Below are 27874 nucleotides of genomic sequence, written 5' to 3' on the forward strand. Positions count from 1 at the left end.
CCCGAACTGTATATAAAGGCAGCGTGGCTCGCAGGACCTGGCCGAGCGCGGAGTGCGCAGGGAGAGCACGGTGCTGCCTGAGGTCTCCGAGCCGCTCGCCATGGCTGGCCCGCAGCAGCAGCCCCCTTACCTGCACCTGGCCGAGCTGACGGCGTCCCAGTTCCTGGAGATCTGGAAGCACTTTGACGCAGACGGTCAGTAAAGCTCCCAACTTCGGTGCCCATTTGACCCCAGGGGACCTGCGGCGGAAGGGATGGAGCACTGGTGGAGGCGGGCAGGGGGACCTTTGCTTCAGGGGGCATTTTGACTATAGAGCCTGCTGATCTCGGGGGTCCTGAGTTTGGGAGACATCCCGGCTGCTCTGATGACAACTGTCAGTAACTTTTCTGCCCTGACATAGATGACAGAGAGCCCACCGGCTTTTGCAGCCTCGTTCTGGGCAGGTTGGTGCCTTCCCAGAGGCGGCCTGGGGGCTGGCCAGTCTTCCTGTGAGCCGCCCCCCCGCCCCCCATCTCCTCTTCCCGCCTTGCTCTTCAAGGGAACGTCCTGCCTTCAGCTGCCTGCAGCTACAGGTCTCAGAAGCCCACTCATTTCTTTCAAGTTCCCCTTTGGCTGAATACCAGGTTAGCCCTGGGGCCTGGGGCAAGCTGGGGGGCAGGGGTCCTGAAGGGAAACCCTTAGCCTCCCAGCCCTATCAGCGAGGAGCAGGAGAGGAGAATGGCACGGGGCCCTGAACACCCCTGGGCTTCCCCTGCCCGTGTTCCATCCCCCGCAGGCATGCGGAGCCACCCGCAGCAGCAGGGGGTAGGGTGGAGGCAGAGCTGGGTGTCAGCCTGACACGTTCCCGCACGGTGACAATCCTGGGTGCTCTGGGTGATTCCACCTCTGAGTGGGGAGGGAGCACAATGTTAAATGCCTTCTCTGAACAACCCTCTGCTCTGTGTGGTCTTGACATTGGCTCCCCCAAAAAGTGAGGCCTGGACCGAATGCCCCTTGGAGATGGCTCTCAGCACTGAGATCTCCAGGGTCGGTCCTCAGGCAGAAAGGGGGCCCCCCTGGAGAGGCTTCTGATTTCGCTGGGGACTTTTTCTCCAAAAAAAAATTACGTGGCCTGATATTCCTTCTCTGAGATCTTCCCTGGGGTGGGCATCCAAAATGTTCTGGCATCTCAGACCATTGGCAGGGTGGTGGCGAAACGTGTTTATCCCGGGGCTGAGACGGGAGTATGGGAGCCAGAGGGAGGACCAGGGGGTGGCTCATTCCATTCTTCCCCTTCCCTTCCTCAGCTTGGCAGGGCAGGGGTGAGGATGGAGACCCAGAGGTCCTCTGCCCAGAGCACTGGGGAGTCAGGGGTTAATATCTGGGGATGCTAAAGAGTGAAGTTCTGTTCCCTTGGAGCCAACTGAGGAAGCTGGGGGCGCAGAGGACTGGGCATGGGATGTGTGGGTTCGGACCGTGATCTGCCTCTGACTTAGTGAAGGTGGGTAGATGGTTACATCTGTAAAATGGGGCTACGGAGGGCTGGCATTTCTAATCCCCGGCTGCTGCCCTAGAACTTAGTGAAAAAGGCTCTGAGTATTCCAGATGACAAGCGCATTCCCTAAGGATGCTCCTGCTGGCTCATTTGCTCCAGAGACTTGCATGATTCAAGGAAAGTTACCAAGTGGCCAAGGTTATACCACCGGCCTCCTGCCAGATGAGTCAGCTATAAACAGAGGACTCCTCAGTTCTGCTTCTCCCGTCTCCTGGGGACGACCCAGGGCGCTCTCGATAAGCATGCTAATCCTTACATTTACCTGAGACGTGGTGCTTTTCAAAACACAGTCACACCTTCTTGAGTTCCAGGCTGTGGGCCTGCTGGGCAGGTCAGGGTCCTCTCGTGTAAATGAGGAAACAGGCACAGAAGTGACTTCTCCAAGATGGAGCAGCAAGGTGGAGGTGGGGCTGGTGACTGGCCGCACCTGTGCCCCCTCGGACTCCTGGACACCTGCTCTGCCTCCCTCTTGCCCACCGGAGAGGCCCTGACCCAGCCTCAGAGGTTATGGGCAGTTCCTTTCATCCCACAAAGGGGTCCTGGGGTGGCTGGGGCATAGCTACGCTGCAACTAGACTCGAGTCTTTAAAGCCGGGGAACCCGTGGCTCCCTCCTGCTCCGATGGGAAAGGGGAGCGGAATGCTTGCTTCTTGCTTGTCCACCAGGCACCCCATTGCCCTCTGTGGTCACGGCCTCGGACAATCCCAAGGAGGAACCGGGCCTAACAGAGAAGGCAGGCAAAGAGAATTAAAGTGCCTGATAGCACAGAGGTGGTTTAAATTCCACTAAAGGACCCAGAATTAGGCTGTGGACTGCCTGCTCTGTAACTTCCCTACCCGTCCCCGCTCAAACACCAGAGCCTGCACGGAGCTCGCCCCCTCACCCCTGAGGTGTCCCCTGCCCCGTCTGGGCCTCCCTCTTACTAACTCTGGCTTCTGTTTTCATCTTGGGGTTTCTTCCCTGAGTCCCACTGCTGCTCACAAACTCAAAGAGCCCTGGGAGGACTCTGCAGAGGAGGGTCTCAGGAGTGAGCTCGCTGGAGCCCAATTAGCCACAGCCACCAGGGAGAGTGAGCCACCCCCCCCCGCCCCGCCCCCCCACCCCGCACTCTGCAGTAAACAGAGACCAGGAGGCACGGCTCTGAGGAGAGTGGGGCTGGGCGGGGGCTCTGCCCGAACTCAGCCATTCCTAACCAGAAGGAAGAACCATCATCCTGGTGACTTTGCTCAAGGAGTTCGATTTTTTTCAAAATTATCATTAGCCTTTCAGTTGAGAAAGGAAGAAGGTGTTTGAAAAGGGAGAGATCACAGAGCAAAGAGGAGGGGGTCAGGAATCCTGTCCCCTCGTCCCCTGTACCAGCCCCGACTCCTCCACAGAGGTCAGCCAGGGTCATGCATTTGGGAGGTTCTGATGTCAGCTCCCAAAAGCAGCCAAGCGCTCCCTGTGACTCGGGCGGGGCTGTGGCCCTTCCCTATCGCCTCGCTGCGGAGGGCCCTTCGGTGGCCTGACGTGTCTGCGTCCGCTCTGCTGCTGCTGCCCGGGCACTTCTTTGCCAAGAACTTTCTCACTCTGCAAGGTGCAGGCGGCCGAGGGTGACCAGCTCAGAGCTCACACTGACCTTTGCCCTTTGGAAGCAACTGAGCTGGGTTCCCTCCCAGGGGCCAGCGGCAGCTCCCAGGCCAAGAAGCAATCCCACTCGCTCCAAGAACCTATCCATGTGCGTGCGATACGCTCACGCATGTGCACAGTCCTATGAGCCGGGCCCCCTTACCAAATACTGAAAATGTGGGGGGAACGGGCTTCCCTAGGGAACAGAATAAATCAGGCTCATCGCCGCAGTGGAACGTTATGCCACCAGTGAAAAGGAGGCGGCGCTTGGTCCTGACGTGGAAAAATGTCCACGGTGCATTCTTCAGGCTTTAAAAACTGTGGCAGAACGCTACGCGAGTATGAGCCCATCTTTGTTATCCATGGACCAGGTTTGCTGGAAAAGATTTCAAAGAATATAAGAGTCGTTCTCCCTGCAGAGTAGATGAAGTGAAATTAAAAGGCATTTTCTTTTCTAAGTTAATTTCCACCGTGTGTGACATATTCACAAGAGCATGTGTTTCTTGTATAATCAGCAAAACAAGAAAGATGTAAAAGAAAGTAATTTTAGGGACACCTCTCCCACCACCACCCCCACCCCCCGGAAAGAAACATACACACCCCATCTCCAGGGTGAGACTGCCCGGACTCTTGGGCGCTTGTCTGCTTCCAGGTGGCCCGGTGACCCGGGGCGCTCTCTACACCACTCTTGGGCACAGAGCCTTATTGCCACCTGTGTGGCCCACGCCTTGAAAAGGAGTGACAGGAAGGAAAGCCCAGTGTTTCTCCTCTCTCCTACACCCAGTCGTTATGACAGGACCTCCCTCCAACCCCCCCGCCCCCATCACTGAGGACACTTGCCCTGGTGGGGGGAGGGGAGGCGAACACCAGCGCCTCTCCGAGGGGGAGCGAGGCCGGGCAGCTGCGTTGATTGGATATTAAATATTCAGTCAAGGCTCGTGGCCCGCTAAATAGGAACATGCCCAACCGGGGTTACGAATATCTGGCACCTATTAAGTATTTACACAAATACCGCGACGTTTGCAATGCAATAGAACTGTGCTATTTATAAGGTTAATTACAGGGTTTATAAAAATGATTGCTTCTTGGCACCCTCAAGTCAGAGGGCTCTGGTTCGGGAGCCAAGGCCGAAGTTGTGTGAGAGGCCTCCTTTCACCCTGTCAGGGTGTCTCCCTGGGGGCTGCCTCATTTGGGGGTGGTGTCAGGGTCTGGGCTCCCTGGGAGCAGCCTCCTGCCCCACCTGGGGAGGCCCTAGGAATAAGTACCCCAGCGCCGCCTCGGCCGTCACTCCCGACGCCCCACTTGTTGCATGAACAGCGCCCTTCGGTGTGGAGCGCCCACGGTGCCAGTCCTGAGCTGGGTGCCCTCTGTGCAGATCCCTCGCCCCAGCGCCCTGCCTCTCTGCAGAGGGGGTTGTGCCAGCCTGGGAGGCAGCTGTGTCTGGGAAGAGCTGGGGCCCCAGGGGGCAGCCCCAGGGACAGGTGTTCACAAACAAGGTGCTTCAGCCGCCTCCCCAGGGCAGCCCCCAGCCCAGCCAGCCCCTCCCTGCCGCTCGCCTTGGCTATTCCCCTCTGGACTCCAGTGGTTTCACTAGCGGAGGCCCCTGGGGGAGGCTCCAGGGCCACGGAGACCCAGTGGGGGAACCTCTTCAATCCCAGGGGCCAGAATTAACAGAGCAGCGTGCAGCTCCTCAGCAGGGCCTGGCGGCTCTCCTGGCCCCTTGCGGCACGCGCCCTCCCTTGCCCAGCCGGTCCCATCTGGGGCCTCTGGCTTTGGCTCTCTCCCCTCCTCTCCGGCTCTCTACGGTCTCCCCTCCTCTCTCGCCCAATCTGCCCCATCCTTCTGGCCTCGCCCACGCCTGGGAATCCGCCCAGCACTAGCTGCCAGCTGTCCACAGGTTCAGGGGACCCGGCCCAGCTCCGAGCCACCATTCCAGAAGCACAGACTCCAAGTCAAGTAGCTGTTTACGCTGGGATCCCCGCTGGGGGGGGGGGGGGAGAGAGAGAGAGAGAGAGAGAGAGAGAGAGAGAGAGAGAGAGAGAGAGAGAGAGATTGTTTGTGTGTGTGTGTGTGTGTGTGTGTGTGTGTCAGAGAAACCAAGACATACACAGATATGGACAGAGGTCGTGCCTGAGATACATAGAAGGAAACAAGGCCGTTAGCTGTGACTAAAGTCTCCCCCACACACTCCCTCTAACACGGGGTGCATAATGCAGGCTACTCACCTGGCAGGGTCCGAGGACCAGGCGGGCGGGAGTGGAGAGCTCTTTGTACACGGTGGGCCCACGCACAGTAATGTTACTATGGAGGCAGAGCCTGAGGAAGCCAGTCTCCCCCCTTAAAGGGTGTAGCTCGGGCTGGAGGGCAGGGGGCGGTCAAGCAGCCTGACCTCCTGTGCAGCTTGAGGAGGAAGTCCGAGCGGCCTGTCTCCCCTCCTGGGTTGCTCTTAGTTAGCTATGCAGCACAGAGGCACCCAGGCAGGTGAGCTGCACCCGCCAGCACCCAGCCAGGGCTCTCCAGCCTGCGTCCGCACGAGGGCCTGTGAGAGCACAGGTGTCCCGGCCTCCCTCCAGAAGCCTCTGGCTCAGCAGGTCTGCGGTGGGACCGAGACTCTGCCTTTTTAATGAGTCTCCCTCCCTACTCCCCTCCCCACCCCCCGTGATGCCACCACTGTCAGGCCCCAGACCACACTTTGAGGAGCACTGGTCCAGGCCCTTGGAGTTAATAGAGACGAGTCACTTGTCAGTACAAGACCCAGGTCACCATCTTGGGGCTCACATCAGCCCCCAGCCTCACCTTGAGTAAAAGCCAAAGGCATGGTCTTTCTGTGAAGATACAGGCGTTGGGGAGCCGTGGTCCTCAGACGCTGGTGCTCCCATGTGGTTAAAATGCAGGTTCTGGTTCAGCAGGACTGGGGTGGGGCCTGGGATTCTGCATCTCTAACAACCTAGTATTCCATAGATCACACTTCCAACAGCAAGCCCTTATCCGCCAGACACACTAAATCAGAATCTCCGTTTTAATAAGATCCCCAGGCAGCTCCTGCACACCCTAAGATTTCAGACACGCTGCTTAAAGCAGCCCTGACCCCCGGCTGCACATTGGAATCACCTGGGAAGCTTTGAAAACATGCCCATGAGAAGGCCTCGCCTCATCAATTAAGTCAGAAGCTCGGGGGAGGGGGTCCACGCGGCAGTGATGTTTTAAAAGCTTTCCAGGTGATTCCTGCCAGGCCAGTGTGGCTCAGTGTCAACCTATGAACCAGGTCACAGTTCCATTCCCGGTCAGGGTACACGCAGGTTGTGGGCTCGATCCCCGGTATGGGGCGTGCAGGAGGCAGCGGATCCGTGATTCTCTCTCATCATTGATGTTTCTCTCTCTCTCCCCCTCTCCCTTCCTCTCTGAAATCAATAAAAATATATTTTAAAAGCTTCCCAGGTGATTCCAACACAGCCTGGGCCGAGAACCAGCCCCCTAAGACAGCTGTCATTGGTGGGTTCAGACCTTCAGAGCACAGAGGATAAAAACGGTGCTTTCCGGGTGGTGACACTTCACGTTTTGCTTCCGTCACATCCCCTTGCGTGGCTGTCACAATAGCCCTGGAAAGGAGAAAGGGCATCCGGAGTCATACCCAAGGGAGGTGACGAAACTGAGGCTTAGACGCTGGCTTGCTCGGCGTCACAGGAACAGTCACGGAGCTGATGGCAGAATATACCTCTTCAGTCAGGCTCCTCTTTCCTGTTCGGTTCTTAGAAAGTCTGTGCTCCTATGTCTCAGGTAGGCGTCTCTCCACTGTGATCAGAGCACCCTTCAGTCGAGGCTTTCCGAGTACTTGTGGTCAGATAAATTGTAAAGAAGTGTTGTCTCACTTTAAATTGGAGAAAACTGAGGCACAATGGTGGTGGAAAATGGTAGCAAGAGTAAACTAAGGGCCTGGCCAGGATTTTCTCCGTAGTTAGAGCATGGGCCTGAGGACCAAAGGGTCACGGGTTCGATTCCTGATCAAGGGCATGTATCTCAGTTGCAGGCTCGATCTCCAGGTGCATGCAGGAGGCAAGCAATCTCACGTGTCTCTCTCACATCAATATTTCCCTCTCTATCCTTCTCCCCTCTATCTCTCTAAAAAAAAAAAAAAAAAAAAGGAAAAACTAAGAGTAAACTAAGAAAGGGTGCAGGGTCTCTGGCTCCCACCCAGTCCTCTCTTCATAAGGTTCACAGAATAGGTTTGATAGAGGTTAGACATGATGGTTGCCATGGTGACCACATTCATATAGATACCCATCCATATGAGATCTGCTTGGTGGCCAGTCACCTTCCCCCTGACCCCATAAGAAAGTAGGAGGGTCGCAGAAAAAGCAAACGGCTTGCCCAGTGCGGAGGCCTCTCTGGAAGCAGGCAGGCCATCCTCCACCCCAGCCTCGGGTAATAGGTGCTTTCCAGGTGCCGGAAGGGAGTTGCTCTGAGGGAGCCAAAGTAGCAAGGTCTCCCCCGACCCCCGGTCCCCTGCCTCCTCCCCCCTCGCCTCTCCCCCACCCCCCCCACCCCCCTCAGTGGTGGAGGACGCCCTTCGGGCCCTGCAGGCTCTGCAGCTCCAGCCGGTCTATGTAATCTCCGCTTCTCACCCTCCACCTTCAGCTGGTAGATTCACGTCCGTCTTGCCTGGCTGCCTCCCCCAGGAGACCATTAAATGCTCTTGAAAAATAGGCTCATATCTAGAACGTGGCTACAGCTCCCTGAGCTCCTGCCGAAGCGTTGAACTGTTCAGTTCAAAAAATAAAGGCTTGTTGAATTGCACACATCTCTGCCCCTTTGTTGGGGTCACAGGGAGGTGATGTACCCCTGGCCTGGCGAGAGGGGCTCATCCAGCCTCGGGAACCTCCTGCCGCTGGTGCTGCTCAAGCCGGATCAGGAGGGGGCTCTCTCCAGTGGCAGGACCCCCGCTCCGGCCCCTCTCGCTGCCTCGGACTTCACCCTTCCCTTTCTCCTCTCCCTGCCCAGAGGGACCTCCCCTGCCCACCCCTGTCCAAGGCCCCGGCAGACATGCCAGCCACTTTCTGACACACTGGAGAAACAGACGCACACTCACCCAGGTGTCCACCCAGCCCGGCTCCGGCCACCTCTGAGGCCTCCACGTCGCGCACCTCCCAGTGCAAGCCCGAGCGGCCTTTCCAACCCCAGCCTCCCGCTCCTGGGAGCTGCACCTGGACCCACCACTTACCCAAGCTTCCTGCCTGAGAAATGGGAGAACAGCCAGACCCTGCAGGGAGGGGCCAGGGAGAGAAAAAGCACTTGTTCCTCCCCCTCAGGAGTTACCGTCTACTAACCCAGTGGTCGGCAAACTCATTAGTCAACAGAGCCAAATATCAACAGTACGATTGAAATTTCTTTTGAGAGCCAAATTTTTTAACTTAAACTTCTTCTAACGCCACTTCTTCAAAATAGACTCGCCCAGGCCGTGGTATTTTGTGGAAGAGCCACACTCAAGGGACCAAAGAGCCGCATGTGGCTCGTGAGCCGAGGTTGGCCGACCACTGCACTAACCAGATGACTTCCTTTTTGCCTAGAAAGCCCCTCCTCCTTCCTCTCCTGCCCTCACTCCGCCACTCTGGCTGGCCTCGCCCACCAGCTATTAGGCACACACTCGTGAAATTCCAACTCCCCCAAGAAGCTTTGCAGAACATCTTGGAAGAAACATGACTACTCTATCTTGGTATTGGGGGCTGGAAGGGGGGGCGGGGGACTCAAGTCTCGTTTCCCCATTACAATCACATCTTCTCCCTGGAGACAAAAATACTTTATCTCACGTGATTCTTTATATACAATTGTGGCATCCTCTCCACTAGAGGGCGCCTCTAAAGTTATTTATTTGTAAGTGAATTCTCCAAGAGAGCCTGGGGAGAGTCTAAGAACAAACCACACCTACACTGAGTAGCCAGATTATTATGATCTCTGAACGCATAATAATCTGGCCACTCAGTGTGTGTGTATATATATATATTATAGGCCCGGTGCATGAATTCATGCATGGGTGGGGTACGGCTAGCCTGGCCAGGGGGAGGGGACATGGGCAGTTGGCCGGCCTGCCTGCTGGTCAAACTCCTGGTCGAGGGGACAATTTGCATATTAGCCTTTTATTATGTAGAATATACACTGAGTGGCCAGATTATTATGCGTTCAGAGATCATAATCTGGCCACTCAGTGTATATCCTCCTCCATCCATCCCCCACAGGCCCCACCAAGGCCAGGGCAAATACTCCTTTAGTTTGTAATTCCATTCTCCCCGGAAGCAAACGAACAGCCATCCCCCTTTTCTGCTCCAGTTGAATGTTCTGCGTGGAAACCTTGTGTAACTAACTGCTTTAGATAAGATTTGGAACTTTAGGCCTGTGGTTTCCAATTTGCTGGACATGAAAATGACCTAGGGGGCTTTAACAAATATATCACCCCCCAAACCAATTACATCAGAACATCAGGAGGTGGGAGCCAGTCGTTCATATTGTTTTAAAGATCCCAAGAGATTCCAAATCAGAGCACGCAGCCTGGGGAGCAGTGCTTGGGCCTGATTCCCCACCCACAAATGCCTCCTCCCGTCACAGCCACAGCCCAGGCCAGTGGGCCTTGTCCGTGGCCTCAGCTCACCCAGGTCTCTAGGTCATCTGGAGTTCAAGACTTGAGAACCTCACGGACTTCTCACTGCTTACCTGATCTTGTAAGTCAGGCGTTGATCTTGGGACCTGGTCCTCAAAAGCACTTTTTACCTTATACACAGGGTCTGGTTATTGAATGCAAGCAGTAGCAACATTTATGGTGCGCTCATAATGGGTTGGGTGGTGGAATTTACATCCAAATTCCCATTTAATTAACATAGCCCAGATGGGTAGAGTAACTTTTCCAAAGTCATAGAGCTGGTAAGTGCAGCAGGACCAGGGTTTGAACCTGGGTCCACAGAGCCCCTCTATCCATTACAATGCCGTGGGTTGCCTCCCCCATGCTTAATCCCGGTGACCAACTCTCCCCGGTGCCCCCATCCCACAGGAGAGATCACCTTTCTCTTTCCACTCTTTCCTTCCTTACCAGTTTCCTGGAGCTCTTGAAACAAAGTACCACAAACTGGGTGGCTTAAAACAACCAAAATTTATTCTCTTACAGTTCTGGAGGCTAGAAGTCCAAAGTCAAGGTGTCAGCAAGGTTGTTTCGGGCTCCGAGAGGCACAACGTATCCTGTGTCTTTCTCATGGCTTCTAGGGTTGCCAGCAATCCATGGTGCTCCTGAGCGCGGAGATGCTCACTCTGATCTCTGCCTCTGTCTTCACGAGGCCAACTTCCCTGTGTGTCTGTGTTTCCCCATGGCCTTCTCATAAGAACATGTCATTGGATTTAGGGCCCGCCCTAGTCTAGTATGACCTCATTTTAACTGATTGCATCGTGGCAAAGAGCCTATTTTCAAATAAGTCACATTCTGAGGTTCCAGGCGGACATGGATTCCAGGGAGTCACTGGTCAACTCCGTACACCCTCCCAACCCCAGAGACCCAAGTTTTGCTTCTGACCTCATTCAGGTGACTAGGGCCGGCCACCTGCTGACAAACCTGGATGCTGGTGGCCTGTTGTCCCCTGTCCCATCTCCAGCTCCTGCTGCTTGCCCAGCCGCTTATGGACAGCTCCCAGCTCTTGCTCACCTCGGTGCTGGCCCAGACGCTGGGCCCGCCCCATGTTCTCTGACTACTGCATGAATACCCCAAAGACGCACTATCTCGCCAAAACCGGTTTGGCTCAGTGGATAGAGCATCGGCCTGCGGACTGAAGGGTCCCAGGTTCGATTCCGGTCAAGGGCACGTGACTTGGTTGCGGGCACATCCCCAGTGGGAGGTGTGCAGGAGGCAGCTGATCGATGTTTCTCTCTCATCGATGTTTCTGACTCTCTATCCCTCTTCCTTCCTCTCTGTAAAATATCAATAAAATATATTAAAAAAAAAAAAAAAAGACGCACTATCTCTACAGTTGCAAATGTCTGAGGGCAGGACCCACATCCCTAACAGTCTGGGGCTGGCCAGACACCTGCTTGTTGACCAGTGAGACGTTCTCCGTGAAGCCCCCCACTTCCCCACTGTACCCCCCTCCATTGGTCTTACCTATTTAGCTCTGAGGTTAAGTGCTTTTTTTGTCTTTGCTATCTTTGCAGGAAATGGGTATATTGAAGGTAAAGAACTAGAAAACTTCTTCCAAGAGCTGGAGAAGACAAGAAAAGTCTCTGGCATGGTAAGCCCAGCCCCCTTTCCCATTGTGTGGGATTTCTGTCATCTGACCATGGCTTTTTTTTTTTTTTTAATTTGTATTGATTTCAGAGAGGAGAAAGAGAGATAGAAACATCAATGAGAGAGCCGAAACCGGTTTGGCTCAGTGGATAGAGCGTCGGCCTGCGGACTGAAGGGTCCCGGGTTCGATTCCGGTCAAGGGCATGTACCTTGGTTGCGGGCACATCCCCAGTGGGAGGTGTGCAGGAGGCAGCTGATCGATGTTTCTCTCTCATCGATGTTTCTAGCTCTCCATCCCTCTCCTTCCTCTCTGTAGAAAATAAATAAAATTAAAAAAAAAAAGAAAGAAACATCAATGAGAGAAAAATCATTGTTAGTTGCCTCCTGTATGCCCCCCACTGGGGATCAAGACTGCAAACCCAGGCATGTGCCCTGACCGGTCATCGAACCATGACCTCCTTGTTCATAGGTTGATGCTCAACCACTGAGCTATGCTGAGCTATGCCAGCTGGGCTGACCAGGGCTTTAAGCATTGTCCCAAGCTATGCATCCCATCAGCCAGCCTGACAGCTCTGGTCTCACTCAACCCTTTTATTTGTAAGGATTTTTTAAAAATGGACTACTCTCTAAAAAGAGTACCATATCTCAGTATCACTGGAATGTCTGGGATTGATATTCATAAATGAACAGCAGATTGATGAACCCCTCAAAGCTGCAAAGCTTTGTGTCTGTGTATCTGTATATAAAAAGTATCATTTCCTAGTGGAGAGTCCACAGCCTGTCTAAGATGCTCAGAGGGGTCCTGACTCAAGAGTGGATGCCTAGGGGGGTTCAAGTGCTTTTATTCTAGACCAGCAGTTCTCAGCCTCAGCACTACTGACATTGGGGATGGATAATCCTTTGTCGTGGAGACTATCCTGTGTATTGTAGGATGATTAGCGGCATCCCTGGCCTCTACACACCAGATGCCAGTAGCTCCTTTCCAAGTTGTGACAATCAAAACTGTCTCTAGACATTGCTACATGTCCCTGCTGCAGGGGGGGTGGGGAGGGGTCAGAATCGTCCCCACTGGAGAACCACTTTCCTAAACCAACAAAGGCTGGCATCCTCATCAAAGGCCTAGAGGAAAACGGAGGATTGCTCCAAAGCAGCATCTGAATCAATGGTACTGGCTGGCTCGTGTGCGGAGGTGTCAGACCACCCTGCTTAGCCTGCCAGAAGTGACTCCGAATCTTGTCCCAGCCCCTTAATGGCAGGGATGTTGTTCCCCATGCCAGCCGGGTACTATGGAATTCACTAAAGCCTTTTGGAGGAGCATCTGAAATATGAAAAAGGTGAGGTGATTAGAACCATGCCTGGTCCTCAAATATATGGAGTCAGACCCACTTCCGCCCCCAGCTCTGGAGGGTCCTTTGGGGGGTCTCTCTAACGCCCCCTGCTGCGTGTCTGTTGGCCAATCCACTGCTTATTAGCATCTTTGTGGAGCAGTTCTGGGGATGAGTCACAAATCCGCCACTGAGCTCCTGGTTCAAAGCTTAGCAGAGCGCTCCAGTGAGGAGGAGGTTCAAGCAATGGGCTTATGCGATGGAGGTGATTCATGGGTTTATCAACAGCTTCCCCATCACCCCTCGTTACCAAGATAATGAAGCCTGGATCAGAGAAAACACAGGCTCCACAGCTGATCGTGGGATCGTGGTGTAGGGAAATGTGTATTATGAAGTGCTCCAAGTCTGACATCCTTCTCTTAGTCGCTTGCCTTCCTCAGATGGCATCAGGGGTGATTTTCAAGTCTGTCAACTACAATCTCAACTGATACTGTCCCAGACTGGTTTAAGTCCTTTCGAGTCCATAGAGCAGCTGTTATGTGGTAGAAAGAACACTGGCCTTGGAAGCGGGAGCCGTGAGTTCAAATTCTGTCTATACTTACTGGTAGACCCCAGGAGAAGTCACTTCATCTCGGCTTCCATTTGTGGGTAGAATGGATAGGCTCCTCACATGGGACCCAGTGGCAAAATCAGCCTCCTTTGTCTTTCCACAGACGTCCAAGAGTGACAACTTGGGGGAGAAGATGAAGGCGTTCATGCAGAAGTATGACAAGAACTCGGATGGGAAAATCGAGATGGCAGAGGTGAGTCCTGCTGTCCTGGCTCAGAGCTCTGCGGGAATGGCCATGTCACCTGTACCTCTCCCAGGCACAAGCACCCATCTAGGGACCTAAATGAGGCGGTGACCTTAAAGCCCTGCCCCCAGCCTGAGCATTGGGGCTGACCAAAGGGGCTTTCTCTGTGTCCCACAAGGAGCAACCAACGTTGGCCTAAGACAGGGATGAAGATCTTAAATGCTCTCAGGGTCCATCAAGTATTGTAAATGTGCGATGAGCCCAGCTGAAGACAGAAGGGACAGTGAAGACTGGGGAACAGGAGAGTTTGTGCCCAACCTAAAGGCATCCAAAGGCAACATTTTTTTAAAAAGGCAAAATTTTTTATAATATAGGGGTGCGCGAAAGTAGGTTAAATTACCAGCCATCATTACATAAAAGATAAATCATAAGGATATGAAATAATAATAATAAGACAAATAACACAATCAAAAATCAATAATACAAGAATAAACTGTTTTTGCATACTCACAACTGTAAACCTACTTTCGCCCACCTCTGTCTATATGGCATGTATAATTTATGTGTAATATACTTTATATATTATATACACATATACATTTGTATATGAATAGCTATATACATATTGTTAAAAGATAAATCGAGGCATATTAAAAAATTCAAGAGTCTTTTTAGCAAAGATCTATTGAAACTGGGCAGCGCCCAACAGGAAATGGTTAGGAACATTCCACCAGCAGGAGCTAAGGGAGAGACTTTTATAGAGAAGAGACAGAAGTGAAGCAGATTTTGATAAGTGTGTGGGGACTGTGGGTCACACAGTCTCTGTCATGACTCTTCAGCTCTGCACTGCCATGGTGGCACACAGCAGCCACAGACGGTGTGCACATGCATGGCCTTGGCATGTTCCAGTACAAGTTCACTTGCAGATTTGACCATGAACCTTAGTTTACTGACTTCTGGCTTAGACTATGATGAGGAAGGCTGTGGGTAGGGTTGACTCCAGGTGGAGGCGGCCAGTGTCCAGCTCTGCTTCTCTGCAGTTCTCTTGGTTCTGTTCTCTGCCCCGAAAACAGCTTCATCCTCAGGCTGGTAGCAAGCTGGCTGCAGCAGTTCCGGGCATCACATCCACATCCAGAGGCAGAAAGGGCTCCTCTCATTTGGTCCCTCATAAGAGCAAGGAAACCTTTCCCAGGTGTACCCTCAAAAGACCTCCCCTCCCGTTTCATGGGCCAGGACTAGGTCACATGCCTACCCATAAGCCAATCACTGGTGAGGGAAATAAGATTAGCACATTTAACTGAAACTAATCGGGATTTGCCTGTGACCCAGGATGCTGGGAGCAAAAGGCCGGGCAGGGAAGGCCACTTGGGTGGGCAGCCAACAGGCCTTGCTGCACAAGAGCACTTGCTTTTTTTTTTTAAAGGCAGTTGGGCTATAATTTACATCAATAAACTGCATTGATTGAATCGATTTGAAGTGTATAATTCCATGAGTTCACACAGCTGTAGACAGCCATGTAATCACCACCAAATCAAGATTCGGCATCTCTCTCACCCCCAAAAGGTTCCTTCGCCTGGTGCAGGCCATCAGATCACCTTGCATGTTTTAGGAAGTTACGTTTATGGAACAATCTATTCAGTATGCTTTAGAGTCTGGGTCCTTGGCCCCACTTTCAGTCCCTCCAGCTGCTCATACAGCTGGGGTGACGATGCACTTCTCAGAACAGCCTTCTGCCCCTTCCAAGGGCTGTTCTCAGGAAGGAAGCAAAATGCGACTCCCACGCTGCCTTGCCCCTGGCCACTTCCCATTCTTCCTGCGGGAGGTCTGCTCGGCTCCCCGGCAGGGCCTCCATAACGTCACTGTCGCTCTCTGATCCACAGCTGGCGCAGATCCTGCCCACCGAGGAGAACTTCCTGCTGTGCTTCAGGCAGCACGTGGGCTCCAGCGCGGAGTTCATGGAGGTGAGGCTGAGGTGCTGCCCTCCTGGTGTTCAGAGCCAGGCCCACCCGGATGCCTGCGAGTGGTCCCTGGGAGACGCTAAACCCCTTAGAGCGCAGCTACTCAGTGTGGTCCATGGACCCGCACCATCAGCATCACCACCATCATGGCACCTTGTTCGAAGCACTGAGTCAGAACCCACAGTTTAACAAGCTCCCTGGGTGGTGTGTGTACATTAAAGTGTGAGGAATAAGGTGAGAAGCAAGCCAAGGTCAAGTACACTTGGGAAGTGCTGGGTAAACGCCATCTCCCCTTCGGGGATTTGCCACAGACATTTACATATCATGGGCTCCAAATCCTGCAGTAGAGAGACCCGTTTCACTGGGTTTGGCTCGAGGATCACCCATACTGTCTTCTCAGTGCCATCGGTGTCCCTCGAGGTCAGGGTTCCAAGGAGATGCTTGGGGAGGATGGGTGTGTGTATCACCCTCACGCTGGAAAAGTTCCCAGTATCTTCCAGGTTTGCTCTTTGACTGTGGTCTGGGCTTCATTGGCCCCTTTTAAATGGGCATTACTGTCTGTACAATAGACATTCTTCGGTCAGTGAACGAGGACACCCAAACTCAAGTGTCTTTTGAGTCATATTCAACCAATGGTTAAACCATGTGAAATTGCTGATCTTTAACCATTTTTTACTTATAAGAATTGTAATTCCATATGGTTCCACCAAATACATTACTAATCCTGATGGCCAGCCAACCACCAATTATTTCTCGCTCTTTTTCTGGGGCTCTGCACCCTGGCCATTCAATGTATGTGTCCCTGGGAGGGAAACTCAACCCATGCCCCGCACACCCTGCCTGCTGTGATGAACAATGACTGGCCTTCAATTTGACTGAGTTGCCATTCGTCCTGTTAAACCCATTTCCAGCCACCAGTCTCCCCCTCTCAGTGAGTCGCTGCTAAAAGGACTGGGGAGCTAGCTCCAAACCCACATCACAGTGGTTTCCCCACGTATGGGTAGAATGGTTTCCCCACGTATGGGTAGAATGGTTTCCCCACGTATGGGTAGAATGGTTTCCCCACGTATGGGTAGAAAGTGGGTTAGAAAGAGCCTGCTCAGAGTCAGGGGAGTCTCTTTCAGTAGCAGCTTGCCTGAGCATCAGGTAAGGATTGAGTTTTATGGGGCTTTAAAAGATTGTCTCCAGATGGCAAAATTCCCTAAGATGGTAATTGACATTCTGGATTCTGTCCCCAGTCCTTCAGGTGTGGGGGAGACAGGGTGGGGGGGAGGGGAGGGCAGGGGGAGTCTGCATATACTTTAAACCTGTCACCTGTCAGGGTGCTGCTTTTGAGAGAGTCCATTTTTCTGTCTATAGTAAAGGCAGCGTTATGGTTCTTTGGCCTGGATTCCATCTCTGATCTGGAAGATGTGGATGATGGTAGCTTGCCGGGGGCAGAGATGCTTAAAGAGGAGCAATGGCCCCTCGGTCTCTCTCTCTCTCTCTCTCTCTCTCTCTCTCTCTCTCTCTCTCTCTCTCTCTCTCTCAGAATTAGTGGTTTCTGTAGAGTTGATATCATTCCATATTCTTACCTGCCTTTATCTTTTAAGCCCCAGCATAACTGCTGAGCTAACACCCCCCAAGTTTCCTGGGACCCCACCATTCTCCAGCAGCATCCCCTCTTGGGGTTGTCCATTTGTTCCGCTTTTATCCGCTGGAAAGATGAAGTGGTCCCTCGGCAGCCCTGGAAGCTAGTGCTGTCAGACAGCGCCCATCCCGCTGCTCAGCACAACATTTTAATTTCTAATTTTAGCGACACCTCGGGTTTCTTTGAGATTTCACAAAGCCCAAGCCTCTTGAACTCTTTTCCTTGAACAGGAAGAAAATAATGACACATTGATGGATGAGCACAAAGTGCTGGAGGGCAGAGATGTGAGCGCCTGAGGGTGGGGGTGGGGCGGCTCCGGGGAGGGAGGCGGAGGGAGGAAGGAGGGGAGGGAGGGAGGTTAGGCCGGACCTGCTGGGATATTCTCACTCTCAGAAGCAGCCAGATACTTTGCTGGGCACGGTGCCCTGAGAAGGTGGGCTCCCTCAGGTTACCCTCCCTGTAAGCATTTGGGGACTGTCTGCCTTTCCCCGTCAAGACTCAACCTAGTCAGGGGTCCTCAAACTTTTTAAACAGGGTGCCAGTTCACTGTCCCTCAGACCGTTGGAGGGCCGGACTATAGTTTAAAAAAAAACTATGAACAAATTGCTATGCGCACTGCGGGCCCGGGACGAGTCGGCTGCTAAGCAGGACAGGCAGCGGCACCTGGCGGGCCGGATAAATGTCCTCGGCGGGCCGCATGTGGCCTGCGGGCCGTAGTTTGAGGACTCCTGAATGAACACAATTCTGATGCACTAAATGCATGCAGGTGGTTGGTGAAGTCATATTTGAAAACCGCATGTATTTCTTAGTGCTTCCTCAAAGGTGGGCTTTTGGGGCAGGGGAAGGAATATTTTGATGGAACTAGGCTTTTTTGCCCCCCCCCCCCCCCCGGGGAAAATCCGCTCCCCTCATTAAATACCATCAACCCACATCATCTGTGGTATGGGCCCACACTGTTATTGGGTCTTGCTCATGTCTAATAACTTTTCAAAAATCAGGACCGGGGGTGGAAGGAGAGACCTTTTTAGGAAAAAAGTTAAATTAAATGAAAATAAATTAAAATCAGAGCCAACTTTCTTGAGCCACTACTGTACTATGAGAATTATACAACCTTGTTAGCTGGTATGGAGGACAGACCCTAAAATATCTATAAACTCTCATACTCCTGACAGTAAAAGGAGCATGATATAGAGAAGTGGGGGGTAGGAGATCAGATTTAGGAAAAGAGTTAGGGCTTGCTGATTCTTGGAAAACCGAGTGTTGCCGGTGTCTCTGAGGGCAGTTGGGAGCTGAGGGAGAAGGGAATAAAAAGCAAGAAGAGAAAACTTGAGAAAAAAATCTAAGAAATATGATCAGGCAACAAAACAGATGAAATACTTAGAAAACAGGGTTCTTTGAGCCTTTTGTCACAGATACAGGCAGCCCCCTGCCCCAGCCCCCCCGGTTCTCCCTCCTGTCCACTGGATGGCTGGGGTGCAGACGGGGGTTTCGGGGCACTTGTCTACAGGACACACGCCTACCTCTAAAGATGGGGTCAACCCCTCTTGAACCACATGGGTTGAGCATGAGAGAGGGGTGTTTCCTAAAATACATAAATACATAAGAAAAGAAAGCTTTTTATCAGAAAGAGGTGTGTGGGGGGTGCCTTGATATAGTCAACACTGATTACACTATCAATTCTGTCCCACCTTCAGACACGGCTGCCACATGCATCGGGCTGGGGGATGGAGGAGGGAGCACAGTGAAGAGTAACCAAAGCCTGTTTCTGCTCCTTCCAGAAGGTTCTTACCCTTGTTCCCAGCCTCCACCAGAAAATGAGAAGCTTCCAGAGCAGTCAAAGGACACCCTATATACTTAGCAGAAATCAGATCCCCCAGATCCTCGTATTAGCCCTGGGAAAAGCTGCTAACCTGGTTAGAGGAGGATCCAAAAGAGACCCGGACCTTCCGCCAGTTAGAGTGGGGAGGCCTTGTCCCACCAGTTGTCTTCCTTCTCTCTGTGACCTTGGCCAAGACACTCCCCTGCATGTCTTCACGTACAACACGAGCGACTGGGCCAGGCCATCTCCACCTCCCCACCCCGCTGTGCGATTCTCCAATATCAAGGCTCACCGGGGCCATTAGCGGGGAACGGAGGGAGGTGTGCAGGTGTCCGGAGGCCCCGCGAATAGGCTGGCGTTCCATTGCAGGCTTGGCGGAAGTACGACACAGACAGAAGTGGCTACATTGAAGCCAATGAGCTCAAGGTACGATGGGCCTTGGGGAGGGTGTGAGGGTTCGGAGAATGGGGCTGGGGCCAGATTGGGGGTGGTTTAAGGAACCTGGGGAAGGAGGAGACATTGGGTGAGGAACACGGATTTGGTCAATTTTAGACTCAGGTCTGGCTCAGGGCAGCCGAGTGGAATCAGTAACATGGAGCTACAGGGCGCAGAGGTCAACCAAACCCCACTGCCCCGCACACAGTGCCCGGATAGGCACCCTAGGCAACCCCGGCAGATCGGCCTTCTGGCTGGTACGTCTCCCCCTGTACTCCTCGGGGACCAGTGATCCCAGGCACTGCGCAGCCCGGTCCTGGGCTCTCTGAGGAGCCAGAGCCAGTTTCTAATGCCTTTTCTATGGGGTGAGGCCGCACCCAGGAGTCACCTCCAGACCTCCAAGCTCACTCCACAAACATGAGAGGGCTCAGGGATTTAAGGGATGAGCGATGAGGGGACTGACTGACTGAGTTGGGAGCTCTGAAGAAACTTTTTGTATTCCAGGGATTCCTGTCTGACCTGCTGAAGAAGGCCAACCGGCCGTATGATGAACCCAAGCTCCAGGAGTACACCCAAACCATAGTGAGTGGGCAGAGGGGCCCCTCCTCCCTGGGGGCGCAGGACTGGGGCCAAGCCGCTGGGATTGTGGTTTGCAGAGTTTTGTTGGCTGATTCTTCGGGCCCCGGTGAAGGGACACCTAGTGGCAGCTGGAGAAGGGACTCTCGCTCGTGGCCCCACACAGCCTCTCTCTGAGGTGCTCACTGAGACCAGGAGCATGTGTTTCCATGACAACCGCCGCAGCACTGGAGAGGATAAACTTGGAGAGGGTGGGCCTGTGGGGCTGGCCTGCTGTCCTTGGCGGCCTTCTTCCCGAGGAGGGGAGAGGGGAACAGTGACCGAGTCCTGACTGTCTCTCCCCAGTGACCAGTCGAGACCAGGCTGGCCCCTGGCCCCTGGCCCCCAGGTGACCTCAGAGGAGGCATGAGCCTGCTCCCCGCATCGTCCTCCCTCTCCAGAGGGGGAAGGTCAACGCGAATAACCCAAGCATCTCTTTCTGTCCCTAACAGCTGCGCATGTTTGACTTGAATGGCGATGGCAAACTGGGCCTCTCGGAGATGTCCCGGTAGGTGCCTGCCCTCCACCCCCGCATCATGTGCTACCATCTCTGCTCTCAGATCCATCACTGGGACAGGGGACAGGTCAGGCCTCACGAAGCTCAATGCAAAGCCTGATAGAATCGCGAAGGCCACGCCTCAGTGGGTCTGTCTGCCTCTTTTCAGAACTTTCCACTAACTCCAGATTATTAGGTGCTCAGCGACCTCTTCCACACCCACAGGCTCGGCTCCTGCACCCCACCCGGTGCGAGCTGTTCTCGCCTCTGCTCGGCCTCTGACCTCCGCTCTAACGTTTTCTTTCCAGACTCCTGCCTGTACAGGAAAACTTCCTGCTTAAATTTCAGGTAAAAGAGCCACTTTGCTTTTCTTGGTTCCTCCCTTCCTCTCATCCCTCTGAGCTTCACCTTCCACCCTCCTGGCCCCCAATCTACACACACAAACACACAAACAAACACACACACACACACACACACACACACACACACACACACACACACACACGGCCTCTGCTTCTCTCTCTAACACCTTGGACCTTCCAGGGCATGAAGCTGACCTCAGAGGAGTTCAACGCCATCTTCACATTTTACGACAAGGTACGAGGGAGGACGGTGTGGGGTGGGAACCAGAGGGCCCCGTCACCAGGGCAGCCCCTGCCAGAATGGCTGCGCTTCGTCCTTAGGAACAGGCGAGCTGCGGGGGCAGCTGGGGCGGTGTGGTCTCTCCCTGTCCCTTCGTATCCCTGCAGCATCCTCTGCTGCGTGAGAAGGTAAATGTCACCGCGATCCATGGCCTGTGGAACCCAAGGCTTTGGTTCCTTAAAGGCACAGAGAGAACTGTTCGTGGTAGAGGGTTCTGTTCAGCTGGGGTGTGATAGGGTGTTGGGGGCCAAGGGCAGGAGGTGCCAGGACCGCTCTCCTGCTGTCAGGTCCTGACGCCAGGTGTTCCGCTGGGACGTTGGGAATGAGAGAGTGCCACCCCCCCCCTCCCTCAGCTGTCCCCTGTCCAGGAGACTCCCAGGGTCTCCCTCATAACCTTATAACCGTAGGGCTGGGGTAAGCCCCTGTCTTCCTCCTGGCATCTTATTATGGGATGTGACACTCCGTTAGCTAAATGCTCCCTGAGCCTCGCTTCCATTTCAATGCAAAGGAGAAACACCCTGGTGAAGGGCTACCCGAAGTGTGCCCTGGAGCGCCCCGCCTCTGAATGGACTGGGCAAGTCAGAGTGACTGTAGTTTGGCACCTCACGGTCTGAGTGCAGGGGAGGTTAGCCTGAACGGGTGGGGAAGCCAGGGGCGAAGTCTGCGGCCATGGGGCTGACTGCTAGCCCTGTACGCACTCTCTGCGCCCGCCCCCAGGACGGCAGCGGCTACATTGACGAGAACGAGCTGGACGCCCTTCTGAAGGACCTGTACGAGAAAAACAAGAAGGTGAGCAGCGGCCCAGGGCCAAGGCGAGGGGGTATCCTGGGGGAGGGTGGAGAGGAGGCGTGGAGGGCACTTGGCTCCCCTCTGATCAGCCACACAAGGCAGAAACCGTTTTTTAGGTGGTTGTTTTGTGTCTGTTTGAATAGTTGGTTGATTGGCTTATATTTCTTTTTTATTTAACTCTGGTAAATACACATAACATAAGGTTTACCATCTCACCCCTGTTTCCGGGTACAGCTCAGGGCTAGCAAATGCATTTATGATGTTGTGCAACCATCACCACCACCCATCCCCCGAACTCTTCCTCCTGCAAAACGGAAGCTCCATTCTCTTTTAACAACTCCCCAGCCCTCCCCGCCCCAGGCCCTGGCAGCCACCCTCTGTCTCCTGTCCCTATAAACCTGACAACTCTAGGGACCTCGCATAGGCAGAATCACACAGTATTTGTTTTCTTGTGACTGGCTTATTTCACTGAACACCCTCAAGGTTCGTCTGTGTTGTAGACTGTGTCAGAATCCCCCTCCTTTTGAAGGCTGACTAATCCTTCCCTGTGTGTTGCTGCCACACTACGTTTCTCCACTCATCTGTGGATGGCACTTAGGTGGCTTCCACCTGTGGGCTGTTGTGAATGACTGCTGTGGTGACTGGCCCAGCTCATGGAAGTGTCAACCACATGCCAACAACAACAAAGACTTTTTTTTACACAAGGAGAGATTTTGGAGAGCAGAGCCCAGTGGGAGGTGAAGGTATTCTGAGTTAAGTCATGGTAGAATCGGGAGCTGGGCCAGGGGCTAAAAGGAGCCACAGAAGCATTTGTTCCCCTCAGAGAAAATTCGGAGCCTGGACTCCTTTACTTTGCCGGTTCTGTTGCCGATAGGACAGACCCCAGGAGGCCTCTGTGGCCTCAGCTGGGTGCCCTGGGTGGGAGGGTCGGGTGCCCTGGGTGAGAGGGGTCAGGTGCCCTGGGTGAGAGGGGTCAGGTGCCCTGGGTGAGAGGGGTCAGGTGCCCTGGGTGGGAGGGGTCAGTGCCCTGGGTGAGAGGGGTCAGGTGCCCTGGGTGAGAGGGGTCAGGTGCCCTGGATGAGAGGGGTCAGGTGCCCTGGGTGAGAGGGGTCAGGTGCCCTGGGTGAGAGGGGTCAGTGCCCTGGGTGAGAGGGGTCAGGTGCCCTGGATGAGAGGGGTCAGGTGCCCTGGGTGGGAGGGGTCAGGTGCCCTGGGTGTGAGGGTCGGGTGCCCTGGGTGAGAGGGGTCAGGTGCCCTGGGTGGGAGGGTCGGGTGCCCTGGGTGAGAGGGGTCAGGTGCCCTGGGTGAGAGGGGTCAGGTGCCCTGGGTGGGAGGGTCGGGTGCCCTGGGTGAGAGGGGTCAGGTGCCCTGGGTGGGAGGGGTCAGGTGCCCTGTGTGTGAGGGTCGGGTGCCCTGGGTGAGAGGGGTCAGGTGCCCTGGGTGGGAGGGTCGGGTGCCCTGGGTGAGAGGGGTCAGGTGCCCTGGGTGGGAGGGGTCAGGTGCTCTGGATGAGAGGGGTCAGGTGCCCTGGGTGGGAGGGGTCAGGTGCCCTGGGTGGGAGGGTCGGGTGCCCTGGGTGAGAGGGGTCAGGTGCCCTGGGTGGGAGGGGTCAGGTGCCCTGGGTGTGAGGGTCGGGTGCCCTGGGTGAGAGGGGTCAGGTGCCCTGGGTGGGAGGGTCGGGTGCCCTGGGTGAGAGGGGTCAGGTGCCCTGGGTGGGAGGGGTCAGGTGCTCTGGATGAGAGGGGTCAGGTGCCCTGGGTGAGAGGGGTCAGGTGCCCTGGGTGAGAGGGGTCAGGTGCCCTGGGTGAGAGGGGTCAGGTGCCCTGGGTGGGAGGGGTCACGTGCCCTGGGTGGGAGGGTCAGGTGCCCTGGGTGGGGGGGTCAGGTGCCCTGGGTGGGGGGGTCAGGTGCCCTGGGTGGGGGGGTCAGGTGCCCTGGGAGGGAGGGGTCAGGTGCCCTGGGTGGGGGGTCAGGTGCCCTGGGTGGGGGGGTCAGGTGCCCTGGGTGGGGGGGTCAGGGGGATGACAACTAGAGGTGAGCCTTTGCAGCCGCCCTCCTCCACCTTCTGGAAACGTCTTCCTCTGAGCGAAAGGTTTGGCTGTCGGCTGCTTCCTTTAATTAGAAGGTGAACACTCTGTAATATCTTGCGTGTCTAACTGCCTTGGCTGCCAGGCAAGAGCTAAATTTACTGCTCAGTTTCGGGGCGGGGCCGGGGGGGGGGCGGGGAGAGAATCATTGCAGCCTCTGAGTCCGGCTCCCTTTCTGATCGCTTTCCGACCTCTTTATCTTTATCCTGAGTATCACCTTCATGCCTTTCATCCCACATTTATTTTTTCTCTCGATGGTGCCCACAGCTGCCTTCTGAAAGGGGCAGGAAATGTTTTTCCTAGGAAGGACGAGCACTCCCCAAGTGCTTGAACGTGGCAGACATTTTCCAGGCACCAAATTCTAGGAGAAAATTATTTGCTCACTTTCATGCACCCAAGGAGAGTGGGGCATCATAATGGAAAATCTCTTTACCTGTAATTGTATCGATGAGGCACGAATGGTCTCCACATGGCCCTGCCTCGAGGCCGGGCTGATGGGCCCTGAAGGCATGCGTCCATCCTCCGGCCTGCCCTGGATTTCCTGGTCATCGCCGGACAGGCTCTCTCTTCATTACTGACAACTCCCACGGCGGCACAGGGTCGCTCAAGATGGGGAAACACAAAACCAGTCAGATGCTGAAAGTGAGAAAACAGGGGGATTCATAACGATGTTTCCCTTGGCGCCTCCCACCTGCAGTCAGCTTTGGATTTGGCACCTGGGGATGCAGAGAACGAATCTGGGGGAGAGAGCTGCGTGTGGGAAGAACAGCCCTGAGCTGGGAAGGAAAGGCTGCTTTTGGTCAACCACGGGGCAGATGTGCGTGCCATTTTGATGGAGCAGGAGCTGTCATCTCTTTCCCGAGCAGAATGATGTTGGCGGCTCCTGGGATAGGCTGATGGGATCAGGCCTATGTCTCACCTTCTAAGGCACCTGTCACTCGTGCGAGGCCTCCCCAGCTCCAGCAAAGCTTTTGTTTCTTTTCTTTTCTTTTTAAATATATTTTTATTGATTTCAGAGAGGAGGGAAGAGGGAGAGAGAGATAGAAACATCCATGATGAGAATCATGGTGGATCGGCTGCCTCCTGCAAGTCCCCCACTGGGGATCGAGTCCACAACCCGGGCATGTGCCCTTGACCAGAATCGAACCTGGGACCTTTCAGTTCACAGGCCAACGCTCTACCCACTGAGCCAAACCGGCCAGGGCTCCAGCAAAGCTTTTAGAGACAAGACGCAGACAGCCCTTCCCCCGAGGCTGCTGCCTCCTGATGCCGCACTAAACGGGGGCAGAGGGGTGTCTGCTCAAGCTGGGAGTTCCTATTTGGGGTCCCATCCTTGGTTCCTACTCAGGCACACCCCAGTGTTATGAGGTAGGTGGCATTTCCAGGGACCTCACAACTTTAGGGAAGATGTCCCCCAAAGCTGGAGAAGCCCGCAGAGTGCCTGCGGGTCGGGTGGTAGCACCAAGCCAGGAATCAGTGACAGGAGGGGGTGCCCTGAAACAACGCCGAAAGGGGAAGACTGAGGCCAGGTGAGCCAGGTGGAGAGAGAGACTTCAGGACTCGGGGACTAGGGGTGTTTAGGGCTGTGAGCTGGCCAGTCCTTTGGTACATACCTTAGTCTTTATAGCTCAGTTTGCTCAAGAACAGAATGGGGATCATGACCCCTCAGCCTAGAAAGAGAATTATTATTATTATTTTGTTATTCCTCACCTGAGGATATCTTTCCCACTGATTTTTAGAGAAAGTGGAAGGGGTGGAGGGAAGGAAAGAGAGAACATCGATGTGAGACACATGGGTTGGCTGCCTCCCGCACATGCCCAGACTGGGGTTTGGGATGGAACCCACAGCCCCAGTACTCACCCTTGACCGGGAATCGAATCTGAGACCCATCCGTGCGTGGGCCAACACCAGCCCAGGCAAAAACTATCTTTTAAAAAATATCTATGGCCCTAGCCGGCTTGGCTCAGTGGATAGAGTGTCAGCCTGTGGACTTAAGGGTCCCAGGTTAGATTCCGGACAAGGGCACATGCCTGGGTTGCAGGCTCGATCCCCAGTGGAGGATGTGCAGGAGGCAGCCAGTCAATGATTCTCTCTCATCATTGATGTTTCTATCTCTCTCTCCTTCTCCCTTATTCTCTGAAATCAATAAAGAGATACATTTAATAAAAAAGAAAAAGAAAAATGTATAAAAAATATATCTGAAAAAAAATATATCTGTGGACATTTTCAATACAAGAGGAGGGGGAGGAGGAAAGACAGTTGTTTAAGTGATTTTCCCATGTTGGAGATGACTTTGCCATATTTCAGGCCCATTGGCTATTTGCATCCAAAGCAATGACTATAAAGCAAGGACGGACACCTCTGAAATACTGGGTACAGCTCCTGGCCTCCACAAAAAAGCGAGTATCTCAATAGAGCCAGCCATCATCTGCTTGCTGGTGGAGAGCCTTGCCTTCAATGAAAACAAACAAAAAACCCACAGCACTGTGAAGCGCGACAAAGCAGAGCGCAGTAACACAGGTGCGCCCGCGTCCCCCTTAAGGCATGTCCAGCGCTGCGTGCCTTTAAGGCTGCCTCCGTGCACCGCGGGGCTGTGGGCGTGCCATCCTGCCTTAGGAGCCCCTCAAAGCCACAGGGAGCCCGTGGGCACGAAGAGGCCGGTGAGCTTTGCTGCTGGAGGACACGGGTCAGAATTCCTTACTTAAACGGCGAGGCTTAGGGAAGTGTGGTCCAGGGGCCTGGAGGCAAGGCCGGGAGCTTCCCGGGCACCCTCTCCCTCGCCGGCAGGGACGAAGAGAGGAAAGGGGGCCCGTGCGGTGGAGGCACAGAGGGCGGCTGCCAGCACCACAGCTGCCCCTTTTGGAAGCCATGCTCCGTGTCAGGTACGGAGCTGAATGGTGTTCACATCCACTCCCTCATCTAGTCATCCCCACCGCTCAGGAGGCGAGTGCCATTCCTGTGCCCACGGCACAGACAAGGCAGCAGAGACCCAGGTTGAATCCTTTCCCCAAAGCAATGCACCAGTAAGTGAAAAAGGGCTGTAGCCCAGGTCTTCCTGACGCCAAACCCATCTTTGTATTCCTCCCAGCTGCCTGCGCTGCGATGGGTAAGAGGAAGGGCCTGCCGGTGTGCTGTGAACGAGTGGATGGGCTGTTTGTGTGGTGCCACCCACCGAGCCAGCTCTCACCACCCCCCCTGTCTCTCCTAGGAAATGAATATCCAGGAGCTCACCAACTACAGAAAGAGCGTCATGTCCTTGGCCGAGGCGGGGAAGCTCTACCGCAAGGACCTGGAGATTGTCCTCTGCAGCGAGACCCCCCTGTAAAGAGGAGACGGAGGCGGCCTCTCCTCCTCCCCAAACCCTGCCCCCACGGCCCTGACACTCCTCCCCAGACCTGGAGATCTCGGGCGCCCCTCCCCACGCCCCTGCCACCCGCAGAGCAGGAAAGGAGAGAGGAGGATGGGCAGCTGACAGGCCTCCTGGAGCCCCCTCCAGCCCACCCCCGGCCTGACCAGGCACACGGCTCTGCCTACAGAGGGGACCAACCAAGCATGGGAGGTGGGCAGGGCGCGGTGGGGGGTTCCCCGATTCTCTTCGCTGTGATGCATGAGCTCATTTGCTATGTAATTTAGGCTTCTGTGTCCAGCTGGGTGGACCCTTCCCTCCTGCTCCCTGGCGCCTCTCCCCCAGGCCACCACCCGTCCCACCCGTCCTAGTTCCATCCGCCACTTGCTAATGGTGTAGCTGTCTTCTCAGAGTTCCTGTTTGTGGAGGCATCGCCGTTCCTTGTCTTCTCCACTCAGCATGCTCCTTTTCTCTCTGGGCTTCTTGTCTTCTTGTTTACCAAAGAGGAGTTTACAGACAATAAAGTGGAAACGTCTGCTGGTC

The 27874-nt window shown here is 54.4% G+C and overlaps 1 protein-coding gene across 1 annotated transcript; it reads left to right on the plus strand.

Annotated features, from left to right (window-relative positions):
* On the plus strand, positions 1 to 27874 carry CALB2 (calbindin 2). The gene is made up of 11 exons (XM_080643800.1): positions 1 to 194; positions 11323 to 11399; positions 13434 to 13523; positions 15395 to 15475; positions 19291 to 19347; positions 19861 to 19938; positions 20424 to 20479; positions 20776 to 20815; positions 21011 to 21064; positions 21827 to 21898; positions 27194 to 27874. The coding sequence occupies exons 1-11, from the start codon at positions 101 to 103 to the stop codon at positions 27308 to 27310; spliced, it is 816 nt and encodes a 271-aa protein (XP_080499926.1). The 5' UTR covers positions 1 to 100; the 3' UTR covers positions 27311 to 27874.

The sequence above is a fragment of the Plecotus auritus genome (genome assembly GCF_963455305.1).
Source record: "Plecotus auritus genome assembly, chromosome: 10".
In the NCBI taxonomy this organism is placed as follows: domain Eukaryota; kingdom Metazoa; phylum Chordata; class Mammalia; order Chiroptera; family Vespertilionidae; genus Plecotus; species Plecotus auritus.